This window comes from Pelophylax lessonae (genome assembly GCF_965119305.1).
Source record: "Pelophylax lessonae genome assembly, chromosome: 2".
In the NCBI taxonomy this organism is placed as follows: domain Eukaryota; kingdom Metazoa; phylum Chordata; class Amphibia; order Anura; family Ranidae; genus Pelophylax; species Pelophylax lessonae.
In genome coordinates this window covers 564,645,303-564,665,513 of record NC_138769.1, presented here as the reverse complement: position 1 = coordinate 564,665,513, position 20,211 = coordinate 564,645,303, and the positions used below count along the sequence as shown (strand labels likewise).

General features: G+C 44.1%; 1 protein-coding gene across 2 annotated transcripts in view; it reads left to right on the top strand.

Moving 5' to 3' along the window:
• Positions 1–20,211, top strand: part of SARNP (SAP domain containing ribonucleoprotein) — a 179,355-nt gene that overhangs the window by 59,652 nt on the left and 99,492 nt on the right. Inside the window, exons 5-9 of one of the 2 annotated variants that reach the window (XM_082247114.1) lie at positions 15,195–15,246; positions 17,660–17,733; positions 17,909–17,937; positions 18,085–18,110; positions 18,386–18,454. In XM_082247114.1, coding sequence (XP_082103240.1) covers positions 15,195–15,246; positions 17,660–17,733; positions 17,909–17,937; positions 18,085–18,110; positions 18,386–18,454 — 250 coding nt within the window. The remainder of the gene's footprint in view (positions 1–15,194; positions 15,247–17,659; positions 17,734–17,908; positions 17,938–18,084; positions 18,111–18,385; positions 18,455–20,211) is intronic. The other variant, XM_082247115.1, reaches the window with a different exon arrangement.

The window sequence follows — 20,211 nt, the reverse complement described above, 5'->3', positions numbered from 1 at the left end:
ATGCACAGCTTTGATAATTTGTACCATATCAGAAGTGCACAGACTATTTACCTGTTGTGTGAAAAAAAAATCTGCAAAACCTAAAGACTAAGTACTGCAGATAAATTGGGAAAAGAAAAAAAAATGCAGCCGTTTTGGTCTCCGTGCCCACCAATTAGCCCCTTACTGATCTGTGTCGTAAAGCCAGTTTACTCTATATTTAAAGCGGAGTTCCACCCTTAAATATTTTTTTTTTTTTTTTTTTTTTACATAAAATACCCCTAGGACAGTCGGGGCTAGTGCATCTAAGCAACGATAGCCTCTGACCTTTCCCCTGCTTAGCTTACCTATAAGAAGAAAAACTTACCTTGAAAATGTCTTGTCCAGCGCTGCCATTTCAGGTGTGGGCAGCTGAAGCCGCAGCGTCCCTCATCGTGTCCTCTTCCTGGATGTCAGAGTCCCAGAATGCCCTGCTCATCGCTTCCGGTACAGGCGCGTCATCCCGCATCGGGTTCTGCGCATGCCCAGAAGCTGTTTTAATCCATCGGCAGAGAATGACGCGCCTGCACCGGAAGTGACGAGGGACACTGGTGCAGGCGCATTGACTCCTGGGATTTATGACGCTCATCTCCCAGGAGTCAATGCAAAGAAGGAAGGGACGTCGGGGGGCCACGGCCGCAGAGGGAGGAAGTGGAAGGAAGGCAAGTTCATTTTCAGAAAAAATCAGGTAAGTGAAACAAAAAAAAAAAACCTATCCAATTCTTTTTCAGAATGTTTTCATCTAACGGAAACTGCAAAGTTCAAAAATAGGGTGGAACTCCGCTTTAAGGATACCATTTTTACAATGGGTAAGCAGTTGTGTGTGTGTGTATAGAGTATCTCACAAAAGTGAGTACACCCCTCGCATTTTTGTAAATATTTTATCATACATTTTTTATGTGACAACACTGAAGAAATGACACTTTGCTACAATGTAAAGTAGTGAGTGTACAGCTTGTGTAACAGTGTAAATTTGCTGTTGTCTAAACTGCTGGCAACAGAAGTGAGTGCACCCCTAAGTGGAAATGCCCAAATTGGGCCTAAAGTGTCAATATTTTGTGTGGCCACCATTATTTTCCAGCACTGCCTTAACCCTCTTGGGCATGGAGTTCACCAGAGCTTCACAGGTTGCCACTGGAGTCCTCTTCCTTCCACTCCTCCATGATGACATCACTGAGCTGATGGATGTTAAAGACCTTGCGCTCCTCCACCTAACGTTTTGAGGATGCCCCACAAATGCTAGGGTTTAGGTCTGGAGACATGCTTGGACAGTTCATCACCTTTACACTCAGCTCCTTTTAGCAAGGCGGTGGTTGTCTTGGAGGTGTGTTTGGAGTTATGTTGGAATACTGAGGCCCAGTCTCTGAAGGGAAGGGATCATGCTCTGATTCAGTATGTAACAACAAAGAGTACAGCGCCACGTATACCCAATGAGCCCAAAATTGAATGATAGGTGTTCAGGAAAAGAGGATACTGTGTAAGGAATAGAAAAGGAGACAATCTATCAGTCCATCAATTCTATAAATGATAGTCCAGACACAATTCCACTTCTTATGTGTAAATAAATTTGAGGAGAGATGGGGAGGAGTCCAGAACCGGGAAGTGATCGTTTCCACATATGCTCCACCATGTGCTCAGGGGAAAGCTGTCCGCTTACCAGAGCTATTTGACGCTCGCTCAAGAGTGGTCAAAAAGCGTATGTAGTGATGATAAATCCATACGATCAGCAGAAATCAAGATCGATCAGCAGCAGCAGACAGCCACCTCCGGACAGAGATCATGCCCCATATTTATGAATTGATAAAACGACACCTCCGAAACTCCCCAATAGTGATCGGCTTGATAGATCAAAAATACCTCCAAAAGAGAAGAGGACTCCAATGGTGTAGTATGTAATGTTTAATAAACGTAAAAAGGTAGATAACTCGCATGTCAGCAGGAGAGTACAAACATGGATAATGAAGATGGCCGCGGCGTGGGCGTGCTTCCGTGCGTCGTGACGTGCCTAAGGCATCTCTGTCCGGAGCTGGCTGTCTGCTGCTAACTGAGTGCTGCTGATCGATATTGATTGCTGCTGATCATATGGATTTATCACTACATAAGCTTTTTGACCACTCTTGAGTGAGGGTCAAATAGCTCTGGTAAGCGGACAGCTTTCCCCTGAGCACGTGGTGGAGCATATGTAGAAACTATCTATCACTTCCCGGTGCTGGACTTCTCCCTATCTCTCCTCAAATTTAATTACACATAAGAAGTGGAATTGTGTCTGGACTATCATTTATAGAATTGATGGACTAATATATTGTCTCTTTCTCTTTAGCATATACACACCCATGGGGGCTGTCCCATCTGGTCAATACCCCCCCTGCATTACCACTCCCAACTCAGTTTTAATCTGCCTAGCGTCAGGAATAGTCAGGCTTACCTTGTGCTGGGGCTTCAGTCTCAGCCTTCCTAATCTTTTATTTGATTTTCTTTGAAAATGTCAGTTTTTTCTCTTACTTTACTAGCTGTTTATTTTGTCAGCTTCTAGTGTTAGTCTTCTCTTCGGATGAAGATGGATCATGCGGTGCTGGGATTCGGACTGACCGCCCTGGTTCTCCAGAGCAAAAGTGTCAGATGGACCCCCAGCCCGCCATCGAGCGTTCAGCTATGGTTCGCCCTGGCATTACGAACGACCCATCCCTGTTCGCTACAGGGATGCAGCCGTGAGGTGGCTACCTCACAGGACTAGTCTGCGGTGCTGCAGCGTCATGTCTCTGGCTCACGGCACTCCCTGTCAGAGGAGGACCGAGGCTTTCCGTGCTTAGCGGCTCCCCGCGCCATCTGGTACAGGTAAGTACTTCTGTGTGGGGCCTCTGTCTGGGGTGGCAGTCTGTGTTGCTGTGTGTTCCCCATGTCTGTGCCTGTGTGACTCCCTGTGGGGATCGCTTGTGCAGATACTGTGTGTGCCCGGGGGTCCCTGTCCCTGTGTCACTTGGGTGCATTGTTGGGGGTGCAGACGTTTCTGATTGTGTGACGACCGCAGCGGCGAATTTTCGCGCGGTCCGCCATCTTTACTATGGGCTAATGTGTAGCTCCTCTGGGGCGATCCTGCATGTTATTTTGGCTCCATTCGCCGCCATTTTGTGGGCGGTGGAACGATCGGTCCGCCCGCATGTCGGCGACCATTTTGGCATAGCCTCCAATGCATCCCTATGGGGCAGCCATTTTCCCAGGGTCTGGCATATAGTCCAGCCTTCTCCAGCAGCGCTTCCTTTCCATCAGCAGCAGGACATCGGTAGCAACACTCTGCAGGTTATCACTCTCAATTTCCCTCTGTGCTATCGCTTCTTTTATCACTGTTGCAGTAGCGGTGGGCTGCGCACACCGCAGCGTTTCTTAAAGGGGACAGTACTTTTGTATTGCACTGTAGTTTTGATAACTTGAGCAATTGATTCTCAGGAAAGCAAGTTTCCTCCAGCTTTAGTGGGGGGCCCCAGTTCTCCTGTGGCCCCGCTGCGACCCGATCTGGCTGCTGTGGTGGCGACTTTAGTGGCAAATATGGAAATACCGATGTCTGAACGCGCTGCGAGAGAGGCACAGGTTGTCTCTCTCTTCTGATTCAGACGGGGATATGGCTGCTGCTGCTGCGAGTATGTCCTTTTCAGGGTCCCGCTCATCCTTGGACCCCCCGGGGCCTGAGGGGGAGGCTGAAATGGAGGGGGTTGATACCTCCTCCCCGGGGTCGCCTGAAGAACGGGCGACCATGGATGAGTTGATTGTGTTTGTAAAGGACACCTTACATTTAGAGGATGAGCCCTGTCCTCCGGGCGTTGTGTCCTTGTTTGGGACGCACAGGACCCGCAAGTCTGCGCAGGTTTTCCCCTGCCCAGCGGAATTCCATTACACTGTTGTTGAAACGTCCATTCCTGGTTCCTAGTCGGTTCAAATTACTTTATCCTTTTGCGCCGGCTACGGAATCGCGATGGTGTGTGCCTCCACAGGTAGATCACACTGTGGCCGTGTTGAACAAGGCTACCTTGGTTCCTACCGAGGATATCCCGGTTTTCCGGGATCCCACGGACCGGCGGTTAGAGTCTCTAGCTCGCCATTCCTATACGGTGGCGGGTTCGTTGCTCAAACCCGTTTTCGCGTCCGTTCTGGTGGCTCAGGCGGTGGCTGATTGTACTAAGATGCTTAGGAGCAATCTCGTGTCTGATGGTGTTCCGCCTGCCCGGCTGGAAATGGTGGATCAGATCCGCCAAGGAGTTATGTACTTGTGTGATGCAGCCTTGAATGAGGCCCCCTTGGTGGCTCGCTTCTCTAGTGTCTCGGTGACTGATATGGCTGAAGAGCTGGTCGGCCGACCAGTCCTCACGGAAAACTGTTGCTGATTTTCCCTATGCTGGCTCTCACCTTTTTGGCGAGGCGTTGGACACCCTGGTGAAAGGCGTCACGGGGGGCAAGAGCACTATGCTGCCCCAGAACCCGAAGAACAAGTCTTTTCGGGGCAAGCGGGGTTCTGCGTCTAGATCCACTCAGGGGTCCTTTCGTGCCTTTCGGAACCAATCCAAGGGCAAGCCCTTCAAGGCCCAGGGCAACCAGAAGAAGCCCTGGGCGGGTAAGCAGAAGTCCGGCAATGCCGGCTCGGCGGGTCAATCCGCCCCTGCCTGAAGAGGCGCCCTCACCCGTTTCAGGGGTGGGGGGACGTTTGCGCGGTTTCCTCCAACCTTGGCTGCTCCGGATATCGGACAAGTGGGTTCAGGAAATCGTTCGATCGGGATACAAGATCGAATTCCTTTCCCGGCCGGCGGACAGATTCTTTCCCTCCAATCTTCATCTGCTTCTGGGGCGTCTGCAGGACTTGCATCAAGCGGTGCAGGACTTGCTTGCTCAGGGAGTGATTGTCCCGGTGCCTCATCGGGACAGGTTTCGGGGGTTTTATTCGAATCTGTTCACTGTGCCCAGGAAAGAGGGCAAAGTGCATCCTATTCTGGACCTGAAAGCGCTAAACCGCTTTGTGCGTGTTCGGAAGTTTCGAATGGAGTCTCTCCGTTCGGTAGTAGCCTCCTTGAGTCCAGGAGAATTCCTGGCTTCGCTAGATCTGAAGGATGCATACCTGCACATCCCCATTTTCGAAGGTCATCAGCGGTACCTTCGGTTTGCTATCGCAGAGGACCACTACCAGTTTGTGGCGTTACCTTTCGGTCTCGCTTCGGCACCAAGGGTGTTTACCAAAGTGTTGGCTCCGGTTCTGGGCCTGCTGAGGGCCCAGGGCATTGCCGTCCTGGGTTACCTGGACGATCTGCTTCTGAGATCACGTGCCAGCCAGGACCTAGTGCGCGATCTGTCCATCACGGTACAGACGCTCCAGGAGTTCGGATGGACCATCAACGTTGAAAAGTCGGCGTTGTCTCCATCGCTTCGCCTTCCCTACCTGGGAATGGTTCTGGACTCTGCTCAGGCAAAGGTGTTCTTGCCGGAGGACAAGCTCCGGACTTTGCGGGACGAGCTCAGGTCCCTCAGGGACAACCCGTCCTCGTCACTCAGAACCTGTATGCGGGGCCTGGGGTTGATGGTTTCGGCCTTCGAGGTGATTCCCTTTGCCCAGTTCCACACGCGGGCTCTCCAGATGGAGATCCTGGCCAGGTGGGACAGACTACCTCAGTCTTTGGATCTGGATGTCTCCTTGAGTCATCGGACCAGATTGGCTCTTCTGTGGTGGCTCCGGTCCCTGTCGGTGGCGGAGGGCAAGTCCTTCCGTCTGTTGGTGTGGACAGTGGTTACCACGGACGCCAGCCTGTCGGGCTGGGGTGGGGTCCTGGGCAACCTGTCTGCCCAGGGCACTTGGTCGGAGGAGGAGTCCTCCCTCCCAATGTGCTGGAATTGCGAGCGATCAAAGTTTCAGGGTCTTGGCAATCTTCTTCTAGCTTGGGCTATCTTTTTGTAGAGCAACAATTCTTTTTTTCAGATCCTCAGATCTTTGCCATGAGGTGCCATGTTTAACTTCCAGTGACCAGTATGAGAGTGAGAACGATAACACCAAATTCAACACACCTGCTCCCCATTCTCACCTGAGACCTTGTGACACTAACGAGTCGCATGACACCGGGGTGGAAAAATGGATAATTGGGCTGAGTTTGGACATTTTCACTTAGGGGTGTAAAGGATAAAACAGTGTAGCGCTAAAAATTACTAAATACATAAACTCATATGAATCTCAAATAGAAAGTCCATTTAAGGAAAAGTTCATGAAAGAATCAGGTGAAGGTCCATGCAAACAGCCCTCAAGTATGTGATGTATAGTGGCAAGAATCCTGATGGGAGACACAAGTGGTGCCAGGTGCAGATAGTAACAAACTCTTCGCACAGCTCACCGCCTTCCAAACTGGCCTCTCACCTCAGCCCGATTATAACAGGCAACTGGATCTCCACTCTCCTCAGAAGGGATGCACATTTTACAGTTTTATATCTTTATGTTTGAAGCCTGAAATGTGGCAAAAGGTCGCAAAGTTATAGGGGGCCGAATACTTTCGCAAGGCACTGTATTTTCCTAGAAGTAGATGTTCTAGCTTTTAACAGAGTAGGAATCATCGATTCAGACACCCCTCCATCCTTCAGCACCTGTCTTTAGACAGCCAAGCCGTTACAGCCAGAGACTGTAAAGCAGGATGGAAGATAGGTCCTTGAGCCAACAGATCTTATATGAGAGGAAGCCTCCAAGGGACATCGGCGACCAGCCGCACTAGGTCTGCATACCAGGATCTGCGAGGCCAGTCCGGAGCCACTAGGATGACCGGAATCCCTTCTGCCTCGATTCTTCACAGGAGTCTTGGCAGAATAGTTATTGGGGGAAATGCGTACATCAGACAATACTGGCCTCAAGGAACCACCAGAGCGTCTGTGGCGTTGGCCAGATGATCCCAAGATCTTGCTATGAACCTCTGCACCTTCCTGTTGAGACAAGAGGCCAACAAATCCACTTCGGGAGTCCCCAACCAGAGACACAGTCGATAAAACCCCTCCTGGTGGAGAGACCATTCTGCCAACTGAGGCAGTGCCCCTGCCAATTTTCTACCTGGAATATGCACAGCAGAGAGATGGCTGGAACGAATCGTTCTGCCCACCTTTAGAATTCTGATTACTTCCCGGGCCTCTAGGACACTTTTGGTGCCCCCTTGATGATTGACATATACCACAACTGTAGCACTGTCTGAATCCTTACCGGGTGCCCCTGCAGACAAACCGTCCATTGGGTCAGGAAAAGCCTGAATTTCCAGGATATTGATCGACAGGGCTGGACTCCTTCAGAGTCCAAACCCCCTGAGCAAAAACCGTGCCCAAGACACCTCTCCAACCGGACAGGCTGGCATCCGTGTCAACCACCGTCCAGTACAGAGGGAGAAAGGATTTTCCCTGTTGAAACGCCGTAGAGCGGAGCCACCAGATCAGAGATCCCCTCGTACGATCAGATTGTCTAGATGGAATGATGTAAGGAGTACGGTGCCTCCCCTGGTAAACAATGTATTGTGTAGAGCTGCCTTAAATTTAAGTAGTAATACTTAAATATGAAATGAGATAAATAAAGAGGCGCTGCTACTAGGTTATCACATACAAGTACATAGACCTATAAAGGATGTACACTTCATGCAATCTTAGTTAATGGGTGACTCCAACTCCCGTTCTGGGGTGGATGTGACTTTTCACTCAAAAGTGATGAAAATAATTATTAGCAAAAATAAATTAAATTAATAAAAATAAAAAGTGCTTGTGACAGAGGGTGCTGTTATCTGGATATGTGCTGTATCCAAATATGTGCAATAGTTAACATAAATAAATAGATCAATTTAAATGGTGTCATGCACATAGCAGGTGCCAAAAAGAACCAACATTTGCAATAAGAGGGTGCTAAGTATGAAGTGTATTAAAGCTCTCTTTTTATGTAGACCAAAAATGAAGACTTGATATACCGATGCTCAGTGTTGTTTTCAAGTAACATAAAGGTGAAACATATTCCTTATAATTAAGTGCAAGGCAACAATACATGTATTATTAAAAAGTAGTGTTCATGAAAGTAGTGCCAAATGGTGTAATATCCTTCTTCCCTTGGTGCAAATCAATGGTGCAACAGATCTCTGATCCTCCACCTAGTAAGCAGTGGCCACTCACCAGAAGCACTCAGGCCTCTGGGACCTAAAGTGCCTGTAGGACTCCTATTTCTTTAGGAACCACTTCCTTCTAGGGGTAGGTCAGGATCACATCTATCCACTTGTGCTTAAATCTCGGAAAATGCAAAAAATCCCTTCATAGTGTAGTAAGTTTTATTGATAAATTTATGCAGAGTTAAGTGGTACACTCACATTTGAAGGTGCTTCAAATGGCACTTGCTAAGAATAAAAAATGACAGGTGTCGGGGAATCGCCGCTCTCCTTGTAGCGTGCGTTCCAATATGCGCCTCACCCCGCTCCGACCAGCCACAAACCGGAAGTGATGTCGTGCTGGAACCTCAATGCATTTCACCAGGAAGTGAAGAACTTCCTGATGACGCCAATTTCCTGGTGCACTTGGCAGACCCTGCTTTCCTTCCAACAGTAAATAGGTTTAAATAAAACACGCGACAGCATTCGGATTCAGGAACCTGTACAATGACCCCTTGTGAAAGCAGATCCTGTACCGCCCCAAGAAGACCTTGTAGGTGATCTGGGGCCAAACGCAGGTTGGAATGGAAGACTCTTGCCGGAGGCAAAGACTGGAACTCGATCTTGTAACCGGACCGCATCAATTCATGGACCCATTTGTCTTGAAACCAGGAGGTCCACGGATACGGAAAGTTAGGTAAAGTTGTATTTTTGAGGATTCATTTCATTATTTTACTACAGTACTCTGTCAATCCAAAATGTTGTTAAAACCTCAAACCTGAATATTTAAAGTTTTTTTTTTTTTTTTTTTTTTTTTTTTTTTTTTTTTTTTTTTTTTTTTGTGTAACAAAAGGGAAACCTGTTCCTTTAAAGCATGTCGTACAGCACAGTGCTTGTGATGTGTAATTTGGCCCTTTGCATCACCTTAAATACCTGTCTGATCCTGCCTGGTTCTACCCTTCCCCCCAGTAAACAGACCATGGCTTTTTAATGGCTACTGAGCCCCGACACCGTGGTCAGTTTACGTGCCTCTGTCATCCGCAGCTCTCCTCATCCCCCCCCCCCCCCATTTCCCTGTCAGCTAGTGAAAGTGCCCGCCCCTTCTGCTGTTAAAATAACTTTTCAATGTCCATACAATCCTCTGTTTGATAGGGATATGTGTCCCAGTGTGTGTGGTCTCTGGTCTGACTCTGAACTGAAGTTGAACAGGATGGGCCAGGCGGGCCTCAGCGGCCTATATGCACGCACGCAGTCCTGGATGGATGGCAGAATCGGATGCCAGTGGTGAGTGGTCTGAGGGGACTCGGGGAGGCAGTAATAGCTGGCCTGGCTGTTAACTCACAGTGGGTGCTCTGCTCTGGATGTGGTGGTGGCCGGGTGCCAGTACCGTGTGATGAGTCGGGCCTGGAGCGTCTGCCTGTAGTGCTGCAGCTGCAGTGCTCTGGTGAGGTCAGGTGACTGGTCTCGAGTCTAATCTCTTGTTGTCCACTCCTCACGTCGGACGTCAAGGGATGAATCAACAACAAGTGGGACACAATCATGAAGTGGAACAAAATTTATTGGATATTTCAAACTTTGTTAACAAATAAAAAACTGAAAAATTGGGCGTGCAAAATTATTCAGCCCCTTTACTTTCAGTGCAGCAAACTCTCTCCAGAAGTTCAGTGAGGATCTCTGAATGATCCAATGTTGACCTAAATGACTAATGATGATAAATAGAATCCACCTGTGTGTAATCAAGTCTCCGTATAAATGCACCTGCACTGTGATAGTCTCAGAGGTCCCTTTTTAAAGTGCAGAGAGCATCATGAAGAACAAGGAACACACCAGGCAGGTCCGAGATACTGTTGTGGAGAAGTTGGATTTGGATAAAAAAAGATTTCCCAAGCTTTAAACATCCCAAGGAGCACTGTGCAAGCGATTAATATTGAAATGGAAGGAGTATCAGATCACTGCAAATCTACGAAGACCTGGCTGTCCCTCTAAACTTTCAGCTCATAAAGAGGCCCATGATCACTCTGGATGAACTGCAGCTGAGGTGGGAGACTCTGTCCATAGGACAACAATCAGTCGTATACTGAACAAATCTGGCCTTTTTATGGAAGAGTGGCAAGAAGAAAGCCATTTCTTAAAGCTATCCATAAAAAGTGTTGTTTAAAGTTTGCCACAAGCCCCCTGGGAGACACACCAAACGTGTGGAAGAAGGTGCTCTGGTCAGATGAAACCAAAATCAAACTTTTTGGCAACAATGCAAAACGTTATGTTTGGCGTAAAAGCAACACAGCTCATCACCCTGAACACACCATCCCCACTGTCAAACATGGTGGTGGCAGCATCATGGTTTGGGCCTGCTTTTCTTCAGCAGGGACAGGAAAGATGGTTAAAATTTGATGGGAAGATGGATGGAGCCAAATACAGGACCATTCTGGAAGAAAACCTGATGGAGTCTGCAAAAGACCTATGACTGGGACGGAGATTTGTCTTCCAACAAGACAATGATCCAAAAAATAAAGCAAAATCTACAATGGAATGGTTCACAAATAAACATATCCTGGTGTTAGAATGGCCAAGTCAAAGTCCAGACCTGAATCCAATTGAGAATCTGTGGAAAGAACTGAAAACTGCTGTTCACAAATGCTCTCCATCCAACCTCACTGAGCTTGAGCTGTTTTGCAAGGAGGAATGGGCAAAAATGTCAGTCTCTCGATGTGCAAAACTGATAGACATACCCCAAGCGACTTACAGCTGTAATCGCAGCAAAAGGTGGCGCTACAAAGTATTAACTTAAGGGGGCTGAATAATTTTGCACGCCCAATTTTTGTTTTTTATTTGTTCAAGTTTGAAATATCCAATTAATTTCGTTCCACTTAATGTTTGTGTCCCACTTGTTGATTCTTCACAAAAAATTACAGTTTTATATCTTTGTTTGAAGCCTGAAATGTGGCAAAAGGTCGCAAAGTTCAAGGGGGTGAATACTTTCGCAAGGCACTGTATATCAAGTTTGGAAGGTCTACATTGCTTGGTGTGAGTCTCCCCCCAACCCCCCGTTACTTTTCGGTGTCTCGTGTTTTGGAGTTTCTCCAAAGAGGTGTAGATCAGCCTTGGGTATCATCAAAGTCCAGATTTCTGCCCTGACGATTATTTCATGTAGTGCTCGTTGGCCACGAATTCCTTGGTTCACACCTTTGTTCAGGGGCTCCCCTGGTGACCTCTCTGTTACCTCCCTGGGACCTCAATTTGGAGCTGTCGGTTCTTCAGAAACCGCCTTTTGAAAATATTTTTGAGGGTTCTCTGACTGTCACAGAAGGTAGCCTTCTTGGTGGCTATTAACTTCTGCGCGCAGGGGGTCGGAGTTGGCTACATTGTCTCTGTGAACGACAAGACAAAGTGGTGCTTCCTTCCTGCCAGTCGTTTCTTCCTGAAAGTCGTCTCTGCTTTCCATTTAAATTAGGACATTGGGTTGTGTTCCTTGTGTCCTAAGCCTAAGCATCAGAGGTTGCCCGAACCACATCCAAAGAATGGAAGGCAATCAGGGTGTAACTGGCGACGACTGAGTCGTTCCGATTATCGAATTCTTTTTTTTCCTTATGGATGGACCCCGTAAGGGGCTGGCCGCGTCTGCTGCGACTATCACTAGATGGATCAGGCAGACCGTTGGGCAGGCCTTTTCAGGATCCTCCTTTCCCTGTTAAGGCGCATTCTACGAGGGAGTTTAGTGCTTCTTTGGCCTTCCGGCGTCGGTAGTGCAGGTTTGCAAGGAGGCCACCTGGTCGTCCGTGCACACTTTCACAAAATGTGATAAGGTGGATCTGTTGGCATCTGCGAATGCTTCTTTTGGCAGCAAGGTTTTGCAGGCTGCTGTTGGAGAGGATTAGTCCTCTTTGAGGGTGTTTGAGTTGTTCCTGGTTGAGCTCCTGTTTTACCTGGTTGGCTTTGTTTAGCCTTTGGGAAGTGTTTTTTTTTCTGCTGCGTTCCTCCCACCCCTCATGTTGACACTGCTTTGGGACGTTCCAAGGGTCAAGAAGATCTGGAGCTTTGTCAGTCAATGAACGGAAGAGAAAAATGGATTTTTGTCTTACCTCTAAATTTCTTTTCTCTGATGTTCATTGATTGACACAGCATTCGCCCCTCTATTGAGTTGGGTTTTATGTTTGTTACAAAACTGAAGACCTATAGCCTGAAGTGGGAGTATACCCCCTGGGACTTCCCTATAGGCATAGGCAAACTTTTTTTCTACCTAGTGTCCTACTCCCTGTAGGGCAGCATAAACCCAAGGGTCAAGAATATCTGGAGCCGTGTACATCAGAGAAAAGGATTTTACGGTAAGACAAAAATAGTTGTTTTGTTTATTTTTTTTCACAGTCCCTTCCATTTCACTTAAAATAGCTTGAGCTTAGTCTGTATATTTTCTTTTTTATTGGTTCTATAGGGTTATTTTGCTTTCTTCTTAAAGGTTCTTTTGTGCATAGTTGTTACCAGTAGATGGCACTGTGTACTCATCTAAATTGGGTAACCATTTTACTTTGCATTGCATCTGTTAAGAGCTGTGCACACCATTGTTAAAAATCATAAATTGGTGTTAAAAAAATTAAAAAATCATGCGTGTTATATAAGTTGAGTGGCAAAATAAAAAAATATTGTATATCTAATTACAAGTATGTAGCGGTCACCAGCAAATCACTTTAGTTAACTGCTTGTTTTTTTTTTTTTTTTTTTTAAGTGCTCTTCTACATAATTCAAGGCTGTTTTTAATACATTTTCACACAAAAAAAAAATTAAGGTTATTTCAAGATTCTTTATAACCCATAATGTGTATCAAAACCCAGGGACAATATATTGGTATAATATATTGCATCTTACCCATCCCCCTTGGGTGTGGTGTCTTCATTGTTTTTTTTTTTTTTTTTTCCTTCTTCTTTTAGGCTTCTTTTCAGTTTTATCTGAGGATGAAGGCAAGAAGTGTATTAGGGCTGCAGAATACCTTGCCCTCCCATCCCCATAGCATTAAGAAGGTGGTAAAAAGTGTTGTGCAGTTCACGGAGAACTGGAAACAGTCCTAGTTAAGGCATAAAGAGCAGGAAGGTATCAGTCCTACTAGTTTTTGGGCACAATAAACCAGAATTTTTTTTTGTATGCATTGAACACCTCTAACAAGATACTTTCAATGGTATATTTAAAGGAAAAGGGAAGCCAATATGAGGTAATTATTTTTGAGGTAGAAATTACCCTTTTTCTTTTTTGGCACACAAGCATGAGTTTGCTTTATTACAGGTATTTAAAAAATGCTGACAATTTACACAGCGCTTTACAATACTGTTCATTCATATCAGTCTTTATAGATATTAACTCTATGTAGAGTGTGTCTTGAACTGTTTTACATGTATGTCATTGGAAATGAAGGCATTTTCTGTTATTTTCTTTTTGAATAGACTTACATCTATGAAACTACTCACCAGTTGTGGCAGCACTTGATATTGCCAACATGCTGCTTCATGCTGCTTCTACCTACAGGGCATTCACATTTTTGTTAACCTATTATCTGTCTGCATCTACCTGGGAAGGGATTAGGACTAGGTTAATGTGCAAGCAGTACTGCATGCTAACATGTGTGCAGGTACAGTAGCCAATTAATTTGAGTAGGCTGCGATTCCTGCAGGAAAAAGGTCCCTACACTTTTTTTTTTTTTTAAATGTGGCCGCAGGGAAACCTCATGGTTTCCTCATGCGAGAAGCCGCACTTTTTTTTTTCAGTGCGCACAATTCCTTTTAAAAGCAGCATTTGTTTTGTGTGGCTGTGGGAATGAATGCAATTTACACACATTCCAACACCCGCTCAGATGTAAACCTAGGCTAATGGTTATAAAAAATATATTTAATCTTTTGCCATATTTTAAAGAAACGAGGTGTCAATCATGGTTATACCCCCTTTTGGCTTGGTGATCATGCATGCATTGTTAAAAGGATTAAAATCCTTTATGTTGTAGGATTATTATAGTAGATGCATACTTCTTACTCTTTTTGTCAGAACTGTTAATGACGCAGCACTTGTACGCAGGTGATGTGGTCAAGTTGAGCAGGTGTTCCTGTAAGTGTGTCCCGCCCTCCAAGAATCACAGTTGTCCTTATTTAATTAGCAAGGGTTTAGAAAGGACAGCCATGGTGGTCATGTTTGGAATAGACAGATTGCCTTGTGACCTGATGTTACATTGACTAAACTATGGACACAAAGAAAATGGCACATTTTAAAATGCCTTTTGATGAGTCCTAAAACTTGCAGTGCGTATTGACTTCTCTGGGGTGTGTGGAATGGCACGTCCTGTCCTATGACCCCACTGTGCTTCCTGTGAAAGTTGTTAAACCTTTTACTGCCCCATGGGAAAAACTTCTTCCAAGATTTTGGAACAAAAGCATTGCAGTGTTCCCCCTGAGTGAGCACCTCTGCCTTTATGGGGCTCTTACGACCCACACTTTATGGGAGAAAGCTTTTTAAGGGCCTGACACCACTTGACTTTCATTTTTGCTTTAAAGCCTGGGAACTTCCTACAAAGAAAATGTCCTTGTGTCACAGCCATAGGGGCAAGTGTGACACTTTCGTCCTCTTGTTGCAAATGAAATTATTGCTTGCTGAAAATCTTACTTCTGAGAGAGACCACCTTCACTTCCAGATGATGCTACCTATGTTTTCATAATGAAGGAAATGGCTATATGCAGCCCATGTGGCCACTCCCAGTTATTTGATTGACTTCACTCGAGGTTCTGCTCTTGGTGAACCTGAAACCTGCAACAGTTTAATCTATACGTTTTGGCAATTTGAATAATTGTTCTAAAATTGCAGTGGAAATCTAATGTTGTACATGCACTAAATTAAGTTGCCTTGGCCTTTTATTGCTTTACCTTGAACGTACTTCCATTTACAACAAAAGATATAAAGCATACGGTTCAATCGTCTCTATATAAAACCTTGCACTGCTATGAGTTAAAAAAAAATATCTTTTTTTCTTTTTGAATCTATGGAAGAGGATGTAGCTCAATATATTCTGTCTTCTATTTTTTGCAGAGAAACAGTGACGAAAGTGGTGAAGATAACAAGTGAGATGCCTCTTGGTGATGTAAGAAATTGATTTGTATTATTAAACTATGACTGTAAATGACTGATTCAGTAAGTGCTTACAACTGCTTAATTTTCCCTAAATACTTCTAGAAGTTTAGAAAACTGCCAATACCAACTTAGACCTAAAGGTACACACCTGTCCAGAAATTGAAATCTTTCAGAGTTATGTAATATTGCCTTGCGGTCTTTTCTTCTCTATTGGTTGCCCATGGGAAGAGAAACTTGGTAAATAACTGACTGATTTTTCTTGTATGGGATTTTTTGGAAAGGCAGTCGTGTAAGAGAAAATCTTTCCTGTTATCATAACAGCCTCCTCATACTATCTGCAAATGTTATAGAAACATCTTTTTACAACATTACTTCATATTTTACGGCCCTTATTTAGTAAAAAAAAACAAATGCCCATTCAACAGGACTGCAGAAATTTTCAAGAATTTCTTGTCTGTGTCCACTGAAGATCAGTTACGCATGCGGTATATAAAATTAACTCTTAACGCTGCTTTAATTAAACCTGCCTGTTGTCCTTCACTTATATTGCTTTTTGCATGGATGTCATGTTCTTAATCTCCATCAGTACTTATGTAGTCCTTTAACCTGTATATAGATCAGAAGTTGTAGATTCACTTGGTTGTTACTTGTTCCTTGTCAATGACTTAAATAAAAAAACTAGCTAGATGGTTAGCATGGTAGTCAGCCCTAATGTTGTCAGGACGTTACTAGCTATGGCAGCCTTCACTCTATAAGTCAGAGGATTTTTTATTTTTAGTTAAAACTATAAAAAAAAATGTGGCTGTTATAAGCATTCAAGAAGTCTTGAAACTTTGACTTTTACACACTGATCAAATAACTGTTCAGGGTTTCAGAGTGTGCAATATATCCTGGAGTTTCCCCTTTCTTGTCAAAGTGTAGGACCTCTTCAATTCTATTTCTGTATGCGTATATGTATGCGAGTGACCCTTATGGTAACCGCCCCACGTACATATACTGCGGCAGGGCGGCCCTTCCGCACAAAATCACGTACCTGTACGTGATTTTCTTCTTCAGCTATGGGGCGTGCACCACCACCCAAGCCCTGCTCCCGCTGTGATTGGACACAGCAAGAGGAAAAACTGGGGTCTGCCTATGTAAACAAGGCAGATTGCCGTTCTGCCAGAGGGGAAAATGGAGATCTTGTGCTAACCAGAAACGCAGATCTCTGTTTTCCTTTAGTCAAAGCGCATCCCTCACAGTTAAAAAGCTCTAATAGGAACACGTTTAACCCCTTGATTGCCTGTGATGTTAACCCCATCCCTGCCAGTGTCATTTATACAGTGACAGTGCACTTTTTTTTTTTTTAAGCACTGATCACTGTATTGGTCTCACTGGTCCCCAAAAAGTGTCACTTCGTGTCAGATTTATCCGCCGCAATGTCACAGTCCTGCTAAAAATTGCTGATCGCTGCCATTTTGTTTAAAAAATATTTTAAAAGAATGGAAGTCCCTAAATCTATCCCATAGTTTGTAGACTCTATAACGTTTGTGCAAACCAATCAATATATGCTTATTGGGATTTTTGTTTTACCAAAAATATGTAGCAGAATACATATTGGCCTAAATTTTATGAAGAAATTCAACTTTTTTTTTTTTTTTTTTTTTTTTTAATTGCGTATTTTATAGCAGAAAGTAAAAAATATTTTTTTTCTTTTTAAAATTGTCAGTCATTTTCTTGTTTATAGCGCAAAAAAATAGAAACCACAGAGTTAATCAAATACACCCAAAAGAAAGCTCTATTTGTGGCAAAAGAGGACATCGATTTTATTTGGGTTTAGCCTCACAATTGTCATTCAAAGTAATGCAGTGCTATATTGGTAAAAGTGACCTGGTCAGGAACCTTCCAGAGGTGAAGTGGGTAAATTAGAACTTCAGCCCAAAACAACAATTACTCTAAATCTGACAGCCACATTTTATCTAATCGTGTTAAGCAAAAATCGCTATACGCACCTTTTCTGCAGCCAACAGTCCGGTCCCACGCTGATCTGCCAGCGGCGGTTTCTCTGTGTAGGTGTGTGTAGAAGAGGCAACCGATAACGCAAGCCCCATAGTAAGACTATGGGTAATGTCACTTCCCAGGCATTTCCCAGCCATTGTTGGCTGTTTTTCACTGGAGACCGGTCTGTATCAGCTGCAGAAAAGGTATGTATAGCAATTTTTGCTTTACAGGGTTAGATAGATTAGTCTTAAAATGTGGCTGCCAGTAGATGTAGAGTTTGTTTTAGGCTGAACTTTTACTTATTGACCCATTTTTATTGATCTGCGCAAAGCAATAGTTTGTTTAGGTGGTCACACTCCAGCAATGTTTCGTCAGAATTAAATGTTGCAGAGCAAACGTCTTATCTGCTGATTTTTTTTTTTTTTTTTTTTTCCTCCTCACAGAGACTTCAGAAAAGAGCTGAAAGGTTTAATGTTCCTGCCAATTTGGATAGCAAAAAGGCTGCTCGTGCTATACGGTAAGTGCTTTTTTTTTTATGTTTTTTGTTTTTATGGGTATTGTGAAATGCTTGCAAATGTAGCACATGCAGACTAATTTATGATAGTTATGCACTAATAGACTGTAGCCCCATCGTTGTATTTAAAAATTCTCCATTACATGTGCTCACCATTTGCTTTTTGTTTCCTTGTAAGGTTTGGTCTTCCTTCCACTGAGCAGAAAGGTGAGCATACGAATGGATTTGAGAATCAGGGATTGTTTAGCTGTATTGCTTCAAGTATTAGTGCCTCTCATTTATTTACATGTTTTGTGGCAGTTCTACTAAATAAATATCTTTTATGTTTACTTTTTTTTTTTTTTTTTCTTTTAGGGCAGACCACAGGTGTAAAATCTCTGGTAAGTTTACATTGTTGCTACCCGTGGTTCTAGAAGAATGCATTTAACATCAAATTTTACTTTGAAGAGTAGAAATGAATATTTGGACTTGGGGTATATGCTCTACATAATTGTCACACTTTTTGTTTTTAGTGCACGGTTGCAGCAGTTTTTTGGGTTTAAAGTATGTAAACCTGGTGTTGTGAGATTCTTTCAGCATGATGGATTTTTTTTTTCTTAAAATATTCCCAATCATAAACAAATTTTTATGTATTGGTGAAAAATATTTCTTTTAGGTGAGTGTTGATAAACTTAAAGAGAGAGCCCAAAGGTTCGGTGTCAGCGTTTCTCCCGTCACAAAAAAGGTAAGGGATGATTAGTTTCCTGCATGACAGAAATTTTTTTTTTGTTTAAACCAGGCATGTCCAACCTGCGGCCCGGAACCACAGGCAATGCGGCCCACTGCCCCCTGACAATTTTTTTTTTTGCTGGGGAGGAAGGAAGGAAGTCGAGTCGGGGGCACAGCCACAGAGGTTTCCAACTAACTGTAGGCAGAGGCTGCCTCGGAGGGGATCATCCACTAGTTGTGTTGATTAGTGCTGGGGGGGCGGCAGTGCGGGAAGGGCGCAGCAGCGTTTTATTACTTATATACCTTAACTATAGTATATATTTTATATGCGGCCCGAGAAAATTTCTCTACACTCAATGTGGCCCAGAGAAGCCAAAAGGTTGGACACCCATGGTTTAAACCATAACGGAAAAAACAGCTTAGTCTCATGGCAACTTAAGTATGTGAACAATGTCTTTTGAGACACACAGGGGATTTACTTAAAGTGGAGTTCCACCCATTTTAATAAGTTTACATGTACGTAATCCCCTTTTAAAAATGCTTTTACCAATGTCAACTATTTTTTTTTGTGAGTAAATACCTTTTTTTTCTTATTTATTCATCCGCACTTCCGGGTCAGGCAGCCTATATGCGATTACGTCACTAGGCGTTAGCAAGGGCTGCTGGGATGTATCCCAGCAGCCCTTGCGAATCGCCTAGTGACGAAATCTCCCATTATTGCTAAAACCTAGACCATGCTCTAATTTTTTCCTGTGTGTTAATGTTTGAGCATTAGAGCATGTACCATTAAGAAACCTTTGGAACTGCTTTTCCTACAGGCAATTGGTGGGATGGTAACCGATAAATTTGTGAAAACGTTAGGCCACAGATTACTTAACCCCTTGGCGCCCGCCGTATGAAAATATTCGGCCTCCTTGGCGCCGAGTGGCTGTATGTTTGCAATAATTGCTGTGTTTTCACACCATTACCGTTAGTCTCCTAACCGAAAGCTCCTGATCGGGAGTTTGTAGACCACATGACAGCCAATCGCAGCGGTCACGTGATCTTAAGCCGCGCCCCGTCTCCTGGCGTCTTAAACCTCTTAAAACGATGGGTGCAGCTGGCACGAAGAGGTTAAAAAAACAAAACAAATTGCATCAATTGCAAAAAGCGTTGGGAATACAAGAAGCATTTTATCATAGCTAGTAATTTTCACCATCTGTGTTCTGAAATGGACACCGTTTATTGTACACTAGTCTGTTTGTAGACATCAGCCCTATAGTCCCTGTGTTATGAGATTTTTGACTTAGTTTTTTTTTTTTTTTTTTAGTTAAAAAATGTTAAACAATCTACAAAATATTAATAAAGTGTGCAATTTGGTCTGGCTGGTGTCATTACGCTTGTTGAAGGCATATAGGTGCAGAAATGTAGTTGGTTGGAATTTGAGTAGTAATTAGAAATTAATATGCATTGTCTAAAACTATTTGCAATACAAAATGTGAAAATGACATCTCCAATGCTGGCCATACACGTATAGATTTTTTTGACTAGAATGTTCGTAGGAAAATTCTTTGAACATTTCATGATTGGACAAATGTCGTTCCAAAATTCTTTTGCGTTTAACGTTCAATTTTAAAATGAATGTAACTTCTGAGAGATAACCACATACACTGCCTGAAAATTCGTTGATCGAGGAAAGTTTTCCTTCCTGCCCCTTCTAATTTTTCCATCGCTGCAGTCAAAAATGGACATCAATTTGACCCCACCATCGATTAGAAAATCAAAGAATTTTCT